This window comes from Aedes aegypti, chromosome 2 (assembly GCF_002204515.2).
Source record: "Aedes aegypti strain LVP_AGWG chromosome 2, AaegL5.0 Primary Assembly, whole genome shotgun sequence".
In the NCBI taxonomy this organism is placed as follows: Eukaryota; Metazoa; Arthropoda; class Insecta; order Diptera; family Culicidae; genus Aedes; species Aedes aegypti.
Genome location: NC_035108.1, coordinates 111,351,924 through 111,368,916, shown reverse-complemented (window position 1 = coordinate 111,368,916; position 16,993 = coordinate 111,351,924). Strand labels below are relative to the sequence as shown.

Sequence of the window (16,993 nt, the reverse complement as noted above, 5' to 3'; positions counted from 1 at the left end):
TTGAGATCTCCGATAATGATTTCGACATCATGGCGTTACCATTCATTCACGTTCCAGCTGCGCGTAGAAAGCGTTCTCACCACTTGCTATGTGAGAGCTGTGCACGTTTATTATGCTGATATTGAAGAAACGGCCTTTGATCCTCAACTTGCACATTCTGTTGTCGATTCGGCCACCACCCAATCACGCGCCTCTGCATTTCGCATATCACGATAAAAGCTGTGGCCAGCTCATGTCTGTTGCCGCAGCTCTGGTAGATGGTATAACCATCCCTATACGTATGTACCGTCGACCATTTCCAGCAAACCTCCTGCAGCGCTACGATTTCGAACTTGCGGACCCTCAATCATTCGGAAAGAATGCGGGTACTTCCCAAGAAACTGAAAGACTTACAATTCCATAATCCGAGTTTCCAATCGTTAGTCCGTTTTCGATGCCTGGGTCTATGCCGATTGTTCCGGTGCGAATTTACATTGTATGCTTCCTGTACTGATGATTTTTACTGCTGGCTTGTAAGGTCTGCACCAACCCCCGGTTTAACAGGAGGACCATCGTGCACAGCACTGTTTAGAGTCCCACGCTGGCACTAGGACGATGATCAGCCGCTCCTAACATTTTTAGATTTTAGACGAATATCATTATACTCTATGCCCAGGGAAGTCATGGAAACTTCCATTACGAAAAGATCCTGAACCGAAAGGGAATCGAACCCAGACACCTTCAGCATGGCTTTGCTTTGTAGCCGCGGACTCTAACCACACGGCTAAGGAAGGAATTTGTGCATCGTAATTTCGGATAACAAAAGGACAGAGTCTTCCAACATGAACTTAATTTATTTTGAGTCAGTGTTGGTCTATTTTTTTTAAACAGTGTAACAATTGGTTGAACAAATGTTTATTAAAAACTTTCAACGTCAGCTCTCACTGCTTTAAGCGTGTGTTATTGTACCTGGAACATTTGTCAGAATGTAAATTGTATCACTTAAATACTTATTAAATGCTACGTCGAATTTCGAAGTTGCCTAACTATTTGTATCGTGCTAGCTAGCTGTCCAAATCAAGTTCCAGGAAATCATCCGGAGCGGTGTTTGAGGCGGCCAGGTTCGAACTAGAGGCCGCCTTCTTTTTCATCCCTCGGTTGATGGTCACGATCCGGCCGGTGGTGAGCGGCACCAGCATACTTGGTGCATTTTCCTTTTTCATCAATCCCCCCACTAGATTGGAGGCGGAGCTCGAAGGAATGGAGAAGTGTTTCGCTGGCTGAAGGCTTCCAGAAACCTTATCGCTCAGGTCGCTAGTGGTTTTCGTGAGGGCCGTTCCGGTGGTGGATTCTTTCCTACTCAACGCTGCCGCACTGAGCCCCTTCCGAAACACCGGATGCAGACCGAAGGCGGATGCTCTGATGGGAAGAAACGGGGAATCCGAAGCAATGATGTTGCGCACCTTATCCGCCACCGGAGTGGATTTGTTCATATCGAAGTCATCGAATTTACGCTTCCGCTTCACCGGTTGATCGGGTGTGTTCAGCACTACGCTGCTATCCGAAGGATCTTCGTCGGTATCGGCCTTTCGCTTGGACAACGCGTCCACCTCTCGTTGCAGTCGATATATCTCACTATCCGACGTGGACAGTTTGTCTTCCAGGTCCTTGCACTTGGCGCGCTCCTTGTGCAGATCATTCTGGTACGTTTTGATCCGATCGCGAAGCTCGTTCCTTTTGAACTCACTGGCCTGCAGTTCTCGCTTCAACGACGTCACCAACACGGCCAGCGTTTGGGGATTGCTATTGCTCGCTACTAGATCCTCGATCTCTTTGGTAGAGGACCCAATGGCCATTTCCACCGTCTTCATCAGCTGCATCTTATTCTCCATTTTTTTCATATCTTCCTTGAGTCGTTGATGGGCAGTCTGCTCGGCCCGTAGCTTGTCCATTTCGTGCCTCAGCGTTGAAAGAATGCAATCTTGACCTTTGATCGTACCCTCCAACGAAGCCACCAGTTTCTTCATCTTTTTGCGTTCCAGTTTGTGAGCGGCTTGCGAATCCTCCAGGTTCTTCAGCTTCGTATCCTTCTCCCGTAACGATAGTTTCAGGTTGTCCAAGTTCTGCATCAGCATTGCGTTGTCCCCGGGATTGTCCACGTTGGTGGTGATGTTCATGTATACTTTGGTCAAGCTCGTGGCGATGCATTTGTTTCGACACTCCGGGCATGTCTTCGATCTGTAACAGTAGAAAGAAAGCGTCGCTTAATCTCTATCGGAATTCAATTTATACCAATCGAGGATGGTGAGCTCGTTGCATGCTCATGGTAACAAATTTTTATCGTGCAACGTTACCTTTATGTAATTTTCTAACAAAAATTAGAAGTGCCGACATAAATCTTTAATCCAGTTTCATTGTGCGCCGCATCAGCCCACTGTCTAGAAGCAGCGTGAGCCACTCCATAGCCCAACAGGTAGTCAATTGGGCAGTCATTGAAGGATGAAGATGAGTACTTAGATTACGAATTAGAAGATTTGTTTTGGTTTCACGATAAGACAATTTCTGAATTCGTGGAAAGAGTGAATTTTTAAGGGAAAAATAATTGAATTAAATCGTTATTACTGTTCATTGAAATATATTATTCGCAGCTTTGAGCTGATCATACTCCCACGAATTTCTGCTGCAAGATTTCCGAAAAATCTCTTCGCTACAGTTTACTCAAAGACCGTAATTTCGGGTGAAATTGATCATATTTTTTGGTTTTTCAGGTGTGTTATATAGAATGTTGTCGATTCCAAACAACTGAATACAGGAAAACAAGTACGACGGTGAACCTCATTGGATCATGTACTGAAAAATTCTAACAAATGTAATTCAAGTGGTAAAAATCATGCATTAAATAAAAAATCGTGGAATCCTATTTCGGGGTGAAATTGATCACTTATCAATGCAATTATTGTTAGTTTTGAAAACAACTCTACATATCTAATTTGGGGTCCCTGAATCCGTTTATGCAGTTTAAATTCTTAACAATATTATATATTGAGGAATACCGCGGAAAACGCCTATATGTATGCAATTTCCAATGGAATTTTCTATCAATTCACAGAAATTCAATCATTGCAATATAATAACCAAAATGGAAAGAATTTTTATGGTACATTCGGTTTAGGGGTGTATTTGAGGCATCCTTACAAATTTTCAGCCTGACACCATGTCCGAATCCTTAGTTAGAAATTAAAGTTTATGGAAGTCTGACAATACCACACCAAACATGATTTTGGACTTTTCCATTATTTTCATTGATATGAACATTTTTTAACGCAAAAAACTTCACAACATATCACTTGACAATAATTACGACGAACAACGTTCATTTACCGCAGGCTTACTTGATATTGGTGCTCTATTAGAAAGAAGTGAAATCGTGTGACACGGTGATCAAATTCACCCTACTGATCAATTACATCCGAATTTACGGGATTCACCGGAATAGAGATGAGTTTCCAGTCCAATATGCGACAGACCCGGTCCCGGACGAGAGCTATTGAGCAGGTGAATGCTAACCTCACTCCACCGGGTGACGTCGATAGAGAGGCAAGTAGATCGTCGGCAGATTCGTTCTTCCCGTCCATGGTTGATAGCGCTGGAGGTGAGCTGCATGACTGCGGCGGTTGTAGTCTTTCGAACAACTCCGAGATGTACATGGTGCAGTGCCAGAAATGAAAGCCTAATCCACGAACAAACTGTCGACGAGTCACTCCAAAAGCAAGTTCTCTGGATCTTCAACGAGTGGTTTTCTTCAATTGTCCTCCATAAGCGTGATCCTAGTAACGCTGCCATCAACTCCAGCCGTGGAATCGAAAGTCCTCGAAGTGGTGCAACCTTGGTTTTCGACGAAACAAGCGCCACCCTGAACTGACCTTGGTCGAAGATGCGAAAATACGCCACAGCGGCGTAAGCCTGGGCGCTAGCGTCTACGAAAACGTGTAGTTCGACATTTTTGTAGCTTTCAGGATTATACTCTGGGAAATAGCAGCGAGGGATACGCAGTCCGTTCATCCGCTTGAGCACCGCTATCCACTTTATCCACCTTTCTACGATCTCTGTTGGAATTTTACTGTCCCAGTGTGTTTCTGTTCGCCACACGTCCTGAATTAGAACTTTTCCGTATATCACGAACGAGGCTACTAATCCCAAGCGCAGCATTTCCCTTTTAGCTGGACTCATGGCGTCCTCCAGGGGGCAGCAGGGACGACAGTCCAGGGGCTTAACGGACCCCCCCCCCAGGACCTCTGCGAGTTGGGGAGTTGCCCAGGATGTGGTGAAGTTCGCAGTGGGCTCTGATGAACCTTCATAAAAACCACAAAAATCCGAATGCAACTCTGTCACAGCGACCGGTGCCGCTTAAAGTACCCTAGCCCAAACTAACAGGAGTGCCAACCGGCACATCAGGATTGATACCAGTGAGATCCTGATTATGGCATACTGGTCGCGATACAAACGGACAAGGCATGGAATTACGAGTAGGAGTGCTTCGAGCACATTGGGACCAACGCCAGTACGGCCCCAATTATGTATACTGGCAGCGCACGACAAAGGACAAGTAACGGTATATGTACTGGACAATATGCTTTGAGGCTGACAGCGGCGACATTCTACTCCCTTAGTAGGGTCGGGTGACACTGGCCCGAAACGGCGAGTGGGTTAATGGCGCAGGCTGCCCCCGTCCCGTAAAACCGTGGCAGGCCTTAGAGTACGTTCCAAATCCGTCGCCTGGTTGTTCCAACTGGGCGGGAGTAGGCTCAGATGCCATTACCTGACCTGCGCCGATCCGGCTCTGAACATAGTACCCCATAAAGGACTATGTCAACCCTAGCATGGCCTCCCTGCTTGCATAGATAACCATGGGATTATAAAGGCGACTATTCCAGCGGAGATGGATAGCGGCTCTTAGGGGGACCCATAAGAGATGATCAACCAAAACAAACAACTAGCGGAATGTGAAGGAGAGGCTTCTGGTCCTATCAGTAACCGGCTAAGGTTCCCGCCAAGGAAGGAGGCGACCAACTTTATTGAAAACAGTGTGGGCAAAAGCCTAGATACTGTGACGACGGCAGGCACTGGCCGCTCCAGTGCAACATGTGTGGTGACCGATGGCCCGGGACTAATCGAGGCCATGGATCGCAATAGGGAGTACCTCCCTAAAATGCAGGTAGCTGCTGAGCAACTTGATGTCATCATCGAATATGTTAAAAGCAAAACAAATATCAGCAAAGACTTGAAAACAAGTCTACTGAAATTGCGACAATCAGTCCTAGCTGCAAAGCAGGACTACGAGAAAGCCAAGGAACAACTGGGCAAGGTAGAAGGCCAAAAAGACACTAGGTCGTGTCAGACCGAAGTGTTTTCCTTCACAGGCAACGCGAATATATCTGATGATATTATTCGATACGCGATGCGGAAGAGGGAAGCTTCCGGGGATGAATACGTGGCGAAAAGACGTATGGTTGCTAAGGGAAAAGTGACCTACGCGGCCGTCCTCCAAAGCGGAAAAGCTGGCACGAGCCAAGCCCCGCGATCAAGAGGACATGGCAACAAAGGAGAGGCCAACACCAATCCTAAGGCCAAGAAAGCCAAGAAAAAGGAGCCACGGGTTAACCGGAACCAGGCAGTGCATCCACAGGAACCACGGGCGCAAGGCAACAGCAACCCGTGGATACGAGTTGGAAATAAGAAAAAACAGAGGAAACCGAAAACGGAGCCCAAGGAGAGCGCTAAACCGAAAACAGCGAAACGTAGGAATTTAGGCGAAGCCCTCGTTATCAAAACGGAGGAAGCAAAATACGCCGAGGTTCTGAAGGCGATGCGAAGCACAGAGAAGCTATCGCCATTGGGCGCAGACGTGCGAAGCATAAGGCGAACTAGGATTGGTGAAATGATCCTAGTCTTAAAGAAGGACGCCAAGGAAAAGGGTGCAGTCTATAAGCAACTGGCACAAGAAGTACTTGGTGACGAGGTTGATGTAAGATCCCTTACTGCTGAAGCGACTCTCCAGTGTAAAAATCTGGATGAGGTCACTGATGCAGCGGAGGTCTCGGCTGCCCTCAAAGAGCAGTGTGACATCGACGTAGCCAGTAAGGCCATCCACCTTAGAAAGGGCCCGCAGGGCACCCAGGTGGCGGCGATCAGGCTGCCGGTTGCAGAGGCCAACAAAGCGAAGAACTTGGGCATACTCAAGGTAGGCTGGTCGGTTTGCCGGCTGAGCATACAACAGCCTCCTGAAGTTTGCTTCAAGTGTTTCGGGAAGGGCCATAAGTCGTGGAATTGCAATGGTCCCGACAGAAGTAAGATGTGCAGAAAATGCGGCGCTGAAGGCCATAGGGCAAGCGATTGTAAGCAAATCGCTAAGTGCCTAATATGTGTCGACAGAGCAGACAACGGACACTTAACGGGCGGACCCAAATGTCCGGGCACAAGCGGAGTATCAAAGCAGCCAAAACGGAAGTAACACAGTTAAATTTAAACCACTGTGATGCAGCCCAGCAGCTGCTTTGGCAGTCAGTCTCGGAAACCAAGACTGACGTGGTGTTATTATCGGACCCATACCGCATACCAGCCAACAACGGGAACTGGGTGGCGGATAGGTCTCAACAGCTAGCAGCTATAGGGACGACAGGACGATACCCAATCCAAGAAGTAGTCTCTAGCTCAAATGACGGTTTTGCGATAGCAAAAATCAACGGCGTGTTCTATTGCAGTTGTTACGCGCCCCCAAGGTGGTCGATTGAGGAATTTTCCCACATGGTTGACAGGATGATGGCCGAACTAGCTAATCGGCAGCCAGTAGTGATAGCTGGCGACTTTAATGCATGGGCAGTGGAGTGGGGTAGCCGCTGCACCAATCAAAGAGGCCAGCTATTGTTGGAATCCCTGGCCGCATTAAATGTAGAGCTGGCAAATGTGGGTACAGTGAGTACCTTCCGCAGAAATGGTGCAGAATCGATCATCGACGTGACGTTTTGTAGTCCTAACCTTTTAGGTACCATGAACTGGCGCGTTGATGACGGTTATACTCATAGCGATCATCAATCGATTCGCTATAGTATAATACCAGGCGGGCAGAAGGCAGCGCGATGTAACTCGACCCAAGCCCGAGGATGGAAAACAGCGCGCTTCGACGGCGAAGTATTCACTGAAGCCCTGAGGCGCGAACGAAACACTCTGGACCTAAACGGTGAAGAGCTAGTTGCTATGATATCACGAGCGTGTGATGCTTCCATGCCGAGAAAAGCCCCTCCTAGAGAGTACAGGCCGCCAGTGTATTGGTGGTGCGAATCAATTGCAAATCTTCGAGCCATCTGCCTTCGGGCTAGACGAAGAATGCAACGCGCACGCACAGAAGCACAAAGAGAGGAACGCGGTGCAGCATTCAGAGAGGCAAAGTTGGTTCTCAAAAAGGAAATCAAGAGTCGAAAACGGGCATGCTTTGAAAGTCTATGCGAGAGTGCCAATTCTAGTCCATGGGGTGACGCCTACAGAGTGGTAATGGCTAAGACCAAAGGAGCCATAGCGCCCCAAGAGAAATCGCCCGAGTTGCTGCGATCGATAATCGATGTACTCTTCCCGCACCATCCCATAAGCCCATGGCCCCCAGCGCCGTATGCGGCAGATGAAGGAGAAGAAGTGGCGAGAGTGACGAACGAAGAGCTGGCAGAAGTCGTGAAATCATTCGCGTCAAACAAGGCACCGGGACCCGATGGTATCCCGAATGTTGCCTTAAAAGCGGCAGTGAACACGGATCCGGACATGTTCAGAACCACGATGCAACGCTGCATTGATCAAGGAATCTTCCCGGATGTATGGAAGCGACAGAAATTGGTGCTACTACCAAAGGCGGGGAAACCACCAGGTGACCCGTCGGCGTATAGACCTATCTGTCTACTAGATACGACGGGCAAGTTATTGGAGAGGTTGATTCTCAACAGACTAGTACCGTATACGGAGAGTGCGGACGGCCTGTCCAACAACCAGTTTGGATTCAGAAAAGGTAAATCTACTCTGGACGCCATCCAGTCGGTCGTTCAAACAGCTGAGGTGGCAATCGAGCATAAAAGGAGCGGCATCCGTTACTGCGCGGTTGTCACTCTGGATGTGAAGAATGCGTTCAACAGCGCAAGCTGGGAAGCAATAGCACACGCGCTTCACCGCCTCAAGGTACCGGTGCAGTTGTGTAAGCTTCTAGAAAGCTATTTTGATGGTAGGATTCTACTGTATGACACAGAGGAGGGGCAGAAAAGCGTTCGAATTACCGCGGGAGTACCTCAAGGTTCAATCCTGGGCCCGCTGTTATGGAATGCGATGTACGATGACGTACTGAGGCTGCCCCTTCCGACGGGTGTTAAGATTGTTGGCTTCGCCGACGATATCACCCTAGTGGTCTATGGTGAATCGATGGAGGAAGTAGAGTTGACAGCAGCGCACTCTATTTCCCTGGTTGAGGAATGGATGAAGTCTAGGAAACTAGGACTGGCCCGTCACAAGACTGAGGTGGTGGTGGTCAACAACCGCAAGTCCGAGCAACGGGCGCTTATCTCGGTAGGTGATTGCACCATAGAGTCCAAGCGATCCCTTAGGCATCTTGGGGTAATGATCGATGACAAGCTCAGCTTCGCTAGCCACGTTGAATATGCCTGTAAAAGGGCATCTACGGCTATAGCGGCGCTTTCGAGGATGATGTCTAACAGCTCTGCTGTAATTGCCAGCAAACGCAAGCTGCTGGCAAGCGTGGCGCTATCCATACTAAGGTATGGAGGACCAATCTGGTCAAAAGCGCTTAGAACGAACAGAAATCTAAAGCGGTTGGAAAGCACGTACAGGATAATGTGCTTAAGAGTAGCAAGTGCATACCGGACGGTATCTAAAGAGGCCGTGTGCATCATAGCCGGGATGACGCCCATCGGGCTCATCATCAAGGAAGATGTTCAATGCTTCAACCAAAGGGGTACCAGAGGAGTCCGCGACACGTGTAAAGAGGAAACGCTCAGAAGCTGGCAGCAGGAATGGGATAACTCCACTAAGGGTAGATGGACCCATCGGCTAATACCAAATGTGTCAGATTGGTATGGTAGAAGCCATGGGGAAGTGAACTTCCACCTGACGCAGTTTCTGTCAGGACATGGTTGCTATAGACAGTACCTGCATAGGTTCGGGCACTCAGAATCTCCTGCGTGCCCCAATTGTGCTGGTGTAGAGGAAACAGCGGAGCATGTCGTGTTCGATTGCCCCCGTTTCATTGTTGTGAGAGGTCGCATGCTCACTACATGCGGAGGGGACACGTCCCCCGACAATATTATAGAGAGAATGTGTGCGGATGCCGAGTGCTGGAATGCAGTAAATACGGCTGTCACTCACATTATGTTAGAATTGCAGCGTCTATGGCGCGCCGACCAAGAGTTGGCTGCAGAGGATTAGCCCTGCCGAGGCTGGTCCCTTGTAACATTGTTTAAGTCGGCTAGGAGAAGCAGTTTGCCTAGGCTACTTCTGCTACACGTGTTGTGCTATATGCACTGGTCCCTTCCCGAAGAAATACCGTAAGGTGGTTCCGGGGAGATGAGGGTCTGAGTCCAAGGGTCATGTCGATGCACTGTTCACCACTTGAGCAATTCTAAATGAATTGCTCATGCACAGTGCATAGGCTGGTTTTAGCGGGTCGTCGTTGGTGCGTCATCCCCGCATTCCCTGAGTTATCTTCTCAGGGGATCTGTTTGCAGATTTCCCCCTTGTAAAAAACAAAAAAAAAAATGGCGTCCTCCAGCAAGTTATGCACTTTTTCCCAACACTGTAGCGAAAATGTGAATACGTCATCTTCTTACATCCACGCCATTCCCAGCACTCGCTCAAATGCAACCTCCTTTTCCGGCAGCATGGCTTTCGCTGACTCCCGATTAGCTTCACCCAGCATTTCGAGCACCCTGCTGTCGCTTGACATCCAGTTGCGGATATGAAACCCTGCTCGCTTGTGCACCTCGACCACTTCTAATGCCACTTGAACCGCTTCCTCTGCAGTGTCGAAACTATCCACGTAGTCATCGACGTAGTGTCGTTTTTTAACTGCCGCTGCACCTCTTGGAAATTCCGCTTCTTGTTCGTCAGCATTTAGATTTTTTACATACTGCGCGTGAGCGGGTGAGCACGCCGCTCCGAATATCGCCACGTCGGATACCATGGTGCTCATCGGCAGCTCTGGAGAGTCCCATTTGCAGAAACATTTCTCGGATGTCTGCAGAAACTGCTACTTGTCGCTCCCGGTACGGAAACATAACAGACATTAACGGCGTTAGAAGGTCCGGCCCCTTCAGTAACATTGAGTTCAGAGATGTACCGTCGACTTTCGCTGCTGCATCCCAAATTATGCGAACTTTTCCTGGCTTTTTCGCATTAATGACGACTCCAATCGGCAGGTACCATGTTCGACGCAGATCGAATTCTTCAATCTCCTCTGCCGTTGCTTGGTGAATATATCCCTTGACTTTGAAATCCTCTATTTGTCTGCGGACGCCATCGTAAAGCACTGGATCCTGTTGTAAGCGCTTTTCAAGGCACTTGAACCGCCTCTCCGCCATCGGTCGACTGTCGGGGAATTCCACGTAGTCGTGTTTCCAGAGCAGGCCAGTCTCGTACTTATCGTTGCTCAGCCGCCGCGTTGTCGCTTCTAGAATTTGATACGCACGTTGCTCCTCGGTGTCTTTCACCGCTGGAACCACAGCAACACCCAAGCTCTCGACGTCGAAAAAATGACGAACATATTCGTGAAGATCAGCGTCTGTAGGCTCAGCCTGCATGTGGAGTTGCCTATGCATTGTAGGCTTTCGCAGACTGCCACTCACCGTCCATCCAATTCGAGTCTTAGTCGCAATAGGATCACTCAATTTGCCTTCACGCAGCTTCAACGTGGCTAGCAAGTGCGCATTACTCTGCCCAATCAAGATTCCCGGTACAACGGAGCGGAAGCTCTTGACTGGCAGTTTGCCGAGGTGTGCAAATCGTGTTGAAAGCTCAGCGTAATCCGTAGTCTGTTGTGGCAAGCCAAGATTGTCTACTGTATATACCTCTGAAAACCTGTACTTTTTTCTACCACCTGCTTCGGAAATCTCCATCATGAGGACTTCTGTCCCAGCAATTGTCTTGTTAATGCCTCCAGTCCATTCGATACGCAACGTCTCCGTCTCTCCTCTGGCTCCAAGAGTATCTGCAATTGACTGTTCCACGAGAGTCACCGACGATCCATCATCTAGGAAGGCGTAGGTATGGTACCTTTGCATCCATACAAAGTGACTGGTAGAATACGAAAAAGAGTTGACGATGAACTGTTACAACCGCATTGGTCGTCTTAGCCGCCGCTGCACATTGGACCGAATCGACAATTTAGCCGGAAAAAAGTGTTATCTCTGTTCTCGTCGATTTTTGACATTCGATGTCTTTAGAGAAGTTATTCGTAATTGAGTTTTGCATCATTTAAGGAAAAATTTAAATAGGGTGGCCCATATTTAAGCTAAAATTTTGACTCAAACTTTTTTGTTTGATTAAATTTGTGGCTGCGCTCTTCTGCAAACTTTTAGAAAATGTTATTTTGAACAACTTTGTCGAAGACACTTTTGATCTAACTCTTCATTTAAGCTAAGTAAATTGATTTTGAAAGTTTGAACATAGGGTGGACCCAAAAAATCAGTAATTTTGATCTAACTTTTTTGTTTTCAGTTTTACGTGAATGTGGTCTTCAGAAGAGTTGCAGAGGAAGTAAAGATACACATTTTTGCTGAACATCGCAAGTTTGTAATTTATGTGATTTTGAAGTTATAAGCAAATTTTAGTGAAAAACTATGAAATCTTTAGATGCCCATAACTCATGGAGTTGGTTCGATAACATTTTTCTTTAAGTGGCATTCGAAAGGCCATACAATAGGCAACTTTTGCTGCAAAAACTGTGAGAACGTATTTTTTGTAAATTGAGTAAATTCACTTCAAAAATATACTTAAAAAACTCGAAATTCGCTTGTAACTCACAAGATTTTAAAGTTAACGGCGTGCTATCTTCAGCAAAGTTGAAGAATTTCATTAGATCTACAACTTTACCATACACCAATTTTTAGAGAAATGTGAAACAAAATATGTATGCTGTCACTGTCCGTTAAACGATCGCCGTTACGAGTGATGACCTGTTCTACCTCGTCGTGCAAGTCCCAATATTCCTTCTCTGCCTCTCTCCACTGCCGAACGGCTTCCTGTTCGCTTCGACGAGCCGCTTCTAGCTGTCCATTAGGGTGCCAATGGAATGTATGGGAAAAAATTTGCCATCGAATTTCAAAAAAAGGTAGGGCTCAAAAGTTTTGTCTCCTCGAAAAAAGTCCCCATGCTAAATTTGAGCTCAATCGGACTTCATTAAGTGGACCCCCAAAGCGGTCAAAGTTTGGCTTTTTTGACCCATGAAAAATATCCAAAGGGGGGGGGGGGGGGTACATGAAATTTCCGAAATCGAATTTTTTTTTTTGATGCCAGATGTCTTAGAAATGCATGAAACGTCGAGATCTGGTGTTATTTGGAAAAAAAAAATTTTGAAAAAATCGACCTTTTAGGACTTAGTAAATTTTTGAGTTGGGAGAGAGAATTGAATTTGAAATGAACGATTTGAATTCAATTGCTGAGAAATTCAAGGCAATAGTATTGAAACATATCCTATATGATTGTTGGCCACTGAATGCATATGATATGTGATATTTCATTAGGGTGGTTCATTTACTTTCCATTAGAGTGGTCCTTTTTGTTAAAAAATAAAAAAAATAAAAAATAGAATTTTAATTGAATATTGAAGACAATAGTATTGGAACATCTCTCACATTATCGTCAGCCATTTTCTACATTTAATATGTGGTATTTTATTAGGGTGGTTCACTTATTTTCCATTCGGATGGGCTTTTCTGTCGAAAAATCATAATTTGAATGGGATATTAAAAACAATAGTATTTTATCACCTCTTTCATCATCGTAGGCCATTTCCTTCATTAGATTCGTGATATTTCATTGGGAAGGCTCACTTATATTCAATTACGGTGATTCTTTAAAAAAAATTGAGTATTTGAATGGAATAGTAAATACAAGAGTAATTAAACATCTCCTATGTCATCGTAGGCCACTGTTAATGTATAATATGTGATATTTCATTGGGGCTATTGTCCTCAGTTTTGCATAAGGGTGATCATTTAATTTGTAAAATATTCTCAATAGATCTAACAAATCAACTTTGTTTGTATAGTTTTGAATCATGATTCTTCATTGGCATGCAACTCTTCGTTAAGCTATTTTCATTAAGGGTTTCTTTTGAATAGTTAAAATAAAACGTTCCAATCATCAGTGAATTCAGTGAAGCACAACTCTAACTGCCATAATCAAAATACAGATAAAAAAGGAATGAAATAATTTTTGACGTATACAAATTATGACAATAGCTTGATGGGCGACGATGAAGGGCAACAAAAGTGTTTAGTTTATATTTTCAAAAGAGATTCTCAGCTTTGGGCTCCTTCACTCCCGAAACAAAAGTACGTTGCCTTCTGCTTGCTATAGTACACGCGATTCGGTTGTGACAACGTAGGTAATTCAAGTTTCGACAATCAGTTCTCGTTTATTCTTCAAAGATGTAACAAAGTTCCTTCAAGAAATTTCGTCGGAATTTCATATGGATTTTTTCGTTGGAGTTTTCAACGGAATTTTCTTTGGAGTTTCCTTTTGAATTTTAATCGGAATTTCCTTCAAAATTCCTTTTAAAATGTTTTATTTGACTTTTCTACGAAATTTCCTTTTTTTTCTACGGAATTTTTATCAAAATCGGAAATTTATCCTGAATTTGCTTCGGAATATCCTGTGGAATTTTCTTCGGTATCTTTAGAAGTGCCCTTTTGAATTTTCTGTGGTATTTCCTTCGAAATTTCCTATGAAGTGTCCTTCGGAATTTCATTCTGAACTTTTCATTGGAATTTTCTTCGAAATTTACTTCGGAGTTTCTTTTTGAGTTTCCTTCGAAATTTGCGTCGTCACGAACTTATGAAAGAGCATAACGGGGTTGGTGGTCTGATGGCTACCGCTTCTGCTTCATATGCAGAAGGTCATGGGTTCAATCCCAGGCCCGTCCCTTTCCTCGTACTTTGTAGTTGTATATCTCTCACTTGCTTCTATCTTCCATTCTAAATATATCACACTCAAACTATTCGTTCATAGCAAACGCTAGAACCAGAGACGGACAAGAAACCGTTTCCCTAACGCTTCCTACTTCCACGCGCTCGCCTTTCTTACGCCTGATACATAGGTAGTCTGCTAACCACAAAAGCAAACCTCTCTGCCATGCCTTTCCCCCAATCCAAAACACTCCCGCATGAACTGACGTGGATGCAGTGGAATATACGGTCTACGTGGGAGTCAGTTCAATGCATCATCAATTCCTCCCCCTTCCCCTCATTGGTCTGCATTCTGACGTGGCAGGTGCCATTGTTGCCTAAAAATACAAGATCACCAGCACTTATACACTGAGGATGCCTGTTAGTCCCAAGCAGTCATTCGGTTGGTTCCTTGTGTAAGTGCAGCTGATCTGGCGATACTGGAGTGCATCCACGGGCGGCCAATCAAGCTCAAGCTCAAGCTCTTTTTGAGTTTCCTTCGAAATTTGCTTTGGAGTTTCCTTCCGAATTTCTTCTAGAGTTTGTTTCGGAATTTCCTGTGTTATTATCTTTGGAGCTTCCTTCAGAATTGTATTCGAAATATTATTTGGAATTTCTTTCGAAGCATTGGAATTTACTTTGGAAATTCCTTCGAAATTTTCTTTGGAACTTTCTTCGGAATTTCATTTGGGATTTCTTTTAGACCTTTGGAATTTACTGCGGAATATTCTTAGAAATTTCCTTTACAATTTTCTTTGGAATTTCCACAGAGTTTTCTTGAGAATTTCCTTACAAATTTGCTTTGGATATTCCATAGAAAATTCCTTTTTTCATTGCAATTTGCTTCGGGATTTGCTTTGGAATTTTCTTTGGAATTTCCTTAGAAATTCCCTTTTGAATATGCTTTGGATATTTTTCAGAATTGTCGTCGGAATGTCCTTTGGAATGTGCTTCAGAATTTCTTTTGCAATTTTATTCATTTTTTTTTAAATTTTTTTTTCGGGATTTCCCTTGTATTTTCGAAAGATTCCATCTAAGTTTCCTTTGGAATTTCTTTTGGAGCTGTGATCTTTTCTTCGAAATTTCCTTAGAAATTCCTTTATGAATTTCATTCGGAATTTGCTTTGAATTTTTTTATGGAATTTTCTATGGAGTTTTCGGAAATTCCTTTGGAATTTTCCACGGATTTTTCTTCGGAATTCCCTTGGGTTTTTTTCGGAATTTCCTTTGGAATTTTCTACGCAATTTTCGTCAGAATTTCTTCTGAAATTTGCTTCGGAAATTCCGTTGGATTTTTTTTAGTTTCCTTCGGAATTAACTTTGGAATTTCCGTCGAAATTCCCTTAGGAGTATCCTTTAAAATTCCTTTGCAGTTTTCTTTGGGGCTACTTATCAAATTTTCTTCAGAATTTTCTTAGGAATTCCTTTATTAGTTCCTTCAAAATTCTCTTTGAAATTTCTTTCGGAATTTCGTTTGAAGTTTACTTCCAAATTTGTTATAGAGTTTCCTCGGAATTTCCTTTGGAATAACCTTTGGAATTTCCTATGGAGATTTCGAAATTTTATTTAGAAGTATTGATTGGAATTTTTTCCTTTGGACTGTTTTCCGTTGAATTTTCGCGAAATTTACTTTGGAATTTCCTTCGTATTGTTTTTTCGGAATTTTCTTAGGAGTATCCTTTGAAATTTCTTTGTATTCTTCGGAACTTCATATCTCATTTATTTCAGAATTTCCTTTGGAATTTCTTCATGAATTTCTTTCAGTAAGTTGCTTCAGGAAGTTATTTTGGATTTCTTTGGAATTACTTTCGGAATTTCCTTCTTCAGTTCTTCAAAATTTTCTTCGGCGTTTCCTTTGGAATTTCTTCTGGAATTGCCTTCGGAATTTCCTTTGGAATTCGCTTCGGAAGTTCCTTTGAAATTTCTTATGGAATTTCCTTTGCAATTTCTTTTAGAGCTGGCTTCGGAATTTCATTTGGAATTTTCTGCGCAATTTTCGTCCGAGTTTTCTTTGGAATTTGCTTCGGAACATCCTTCAAAAATCCATTCGGATTTATTTTTCTGGAATTTCCTTTTGAATTTGCTTTGGAATTTCTTTCGGGATTTGCTTTGGAATTTCATTTGGAGCTACCTTCGGGATTTGATTTGGAATTTTCTACGTTATTTTCATCGAAATTTACTTTGCAATTTGCTTCGGAATTTCTTCTAGAGTTTTCTTCGGAATTCCTTTTGGAGTTTCATGCTAAATTTGATTCGGAATTTGATTTGGAATTTCTTTTGAAGCTTTGAAATTATTTCGGAATTTTCTTCGGAAGTACCTCTATAATTTTCGTTTCCTCTGGAATTTTCTTCGGTATTTCCTTCGGAATTTTCTCTGGAATTTCCTTCGGAATTTTCTCTGCAATTTCCTTCGGAATATCCTCTGGAATTACCTTCGGAATTTCCTTTGGAATTTCCTTCGCAATTTCCTCTGGAATATCATTCGGAAATTACTTTGGAATTTCCTTCCGTATTTCCCCTAGAATATTCTTCGAAATTATCTCTGGAATTTCTTTCGGGATTTTCTCTGGAATTTCCTTCAGAATTTTCTCTAGAATTTCTTTCAGAATTTCCTCTGGAATTTCCTTCGGAATTTCCTCTAGAATTTCCTGCGAAATTTCCTCTGGAATTTCCTGAGAAATTTCGTCTGGAATTTCCTGAGAAATTTCGTCTGGAATTTCCTTCGGAACTTTCTCTGGAATTTCCGTTGGAATTTCCTTTGGAATTTCCTTCAGAATTTTCTGTAGAATTTCCTTTGGAATTCG

The 16,993-nt window shown here is 44.1% G+C and overlaps 1 protein-coding gene across 1 annotated transcript in view; it reads right to left on the bottom strand.

Moving 5' to 3' along the window:
- Positions 1-856: 856 nt before the first annotated feature.
- The window catches only part of LOC5565133 (E3 ubiquitin-protein ligase TRAIP), a 30,843-nt gene continuing 14,706 nt past the window's right edge, over positions 857-16,993 (bottom strand). The window contains exon 2 of the mRNA XM_001649426.2: positions 857-2,217. Within this exon, the coding sequence (XP_001649476.1) occupies positions 1,044-2,217 (1,174 nt within the window). The 3' untranslated portion in view covers positions 857-1,043. The remainder of the gene's footprint in view (positions 2,218-16,993) is intronic.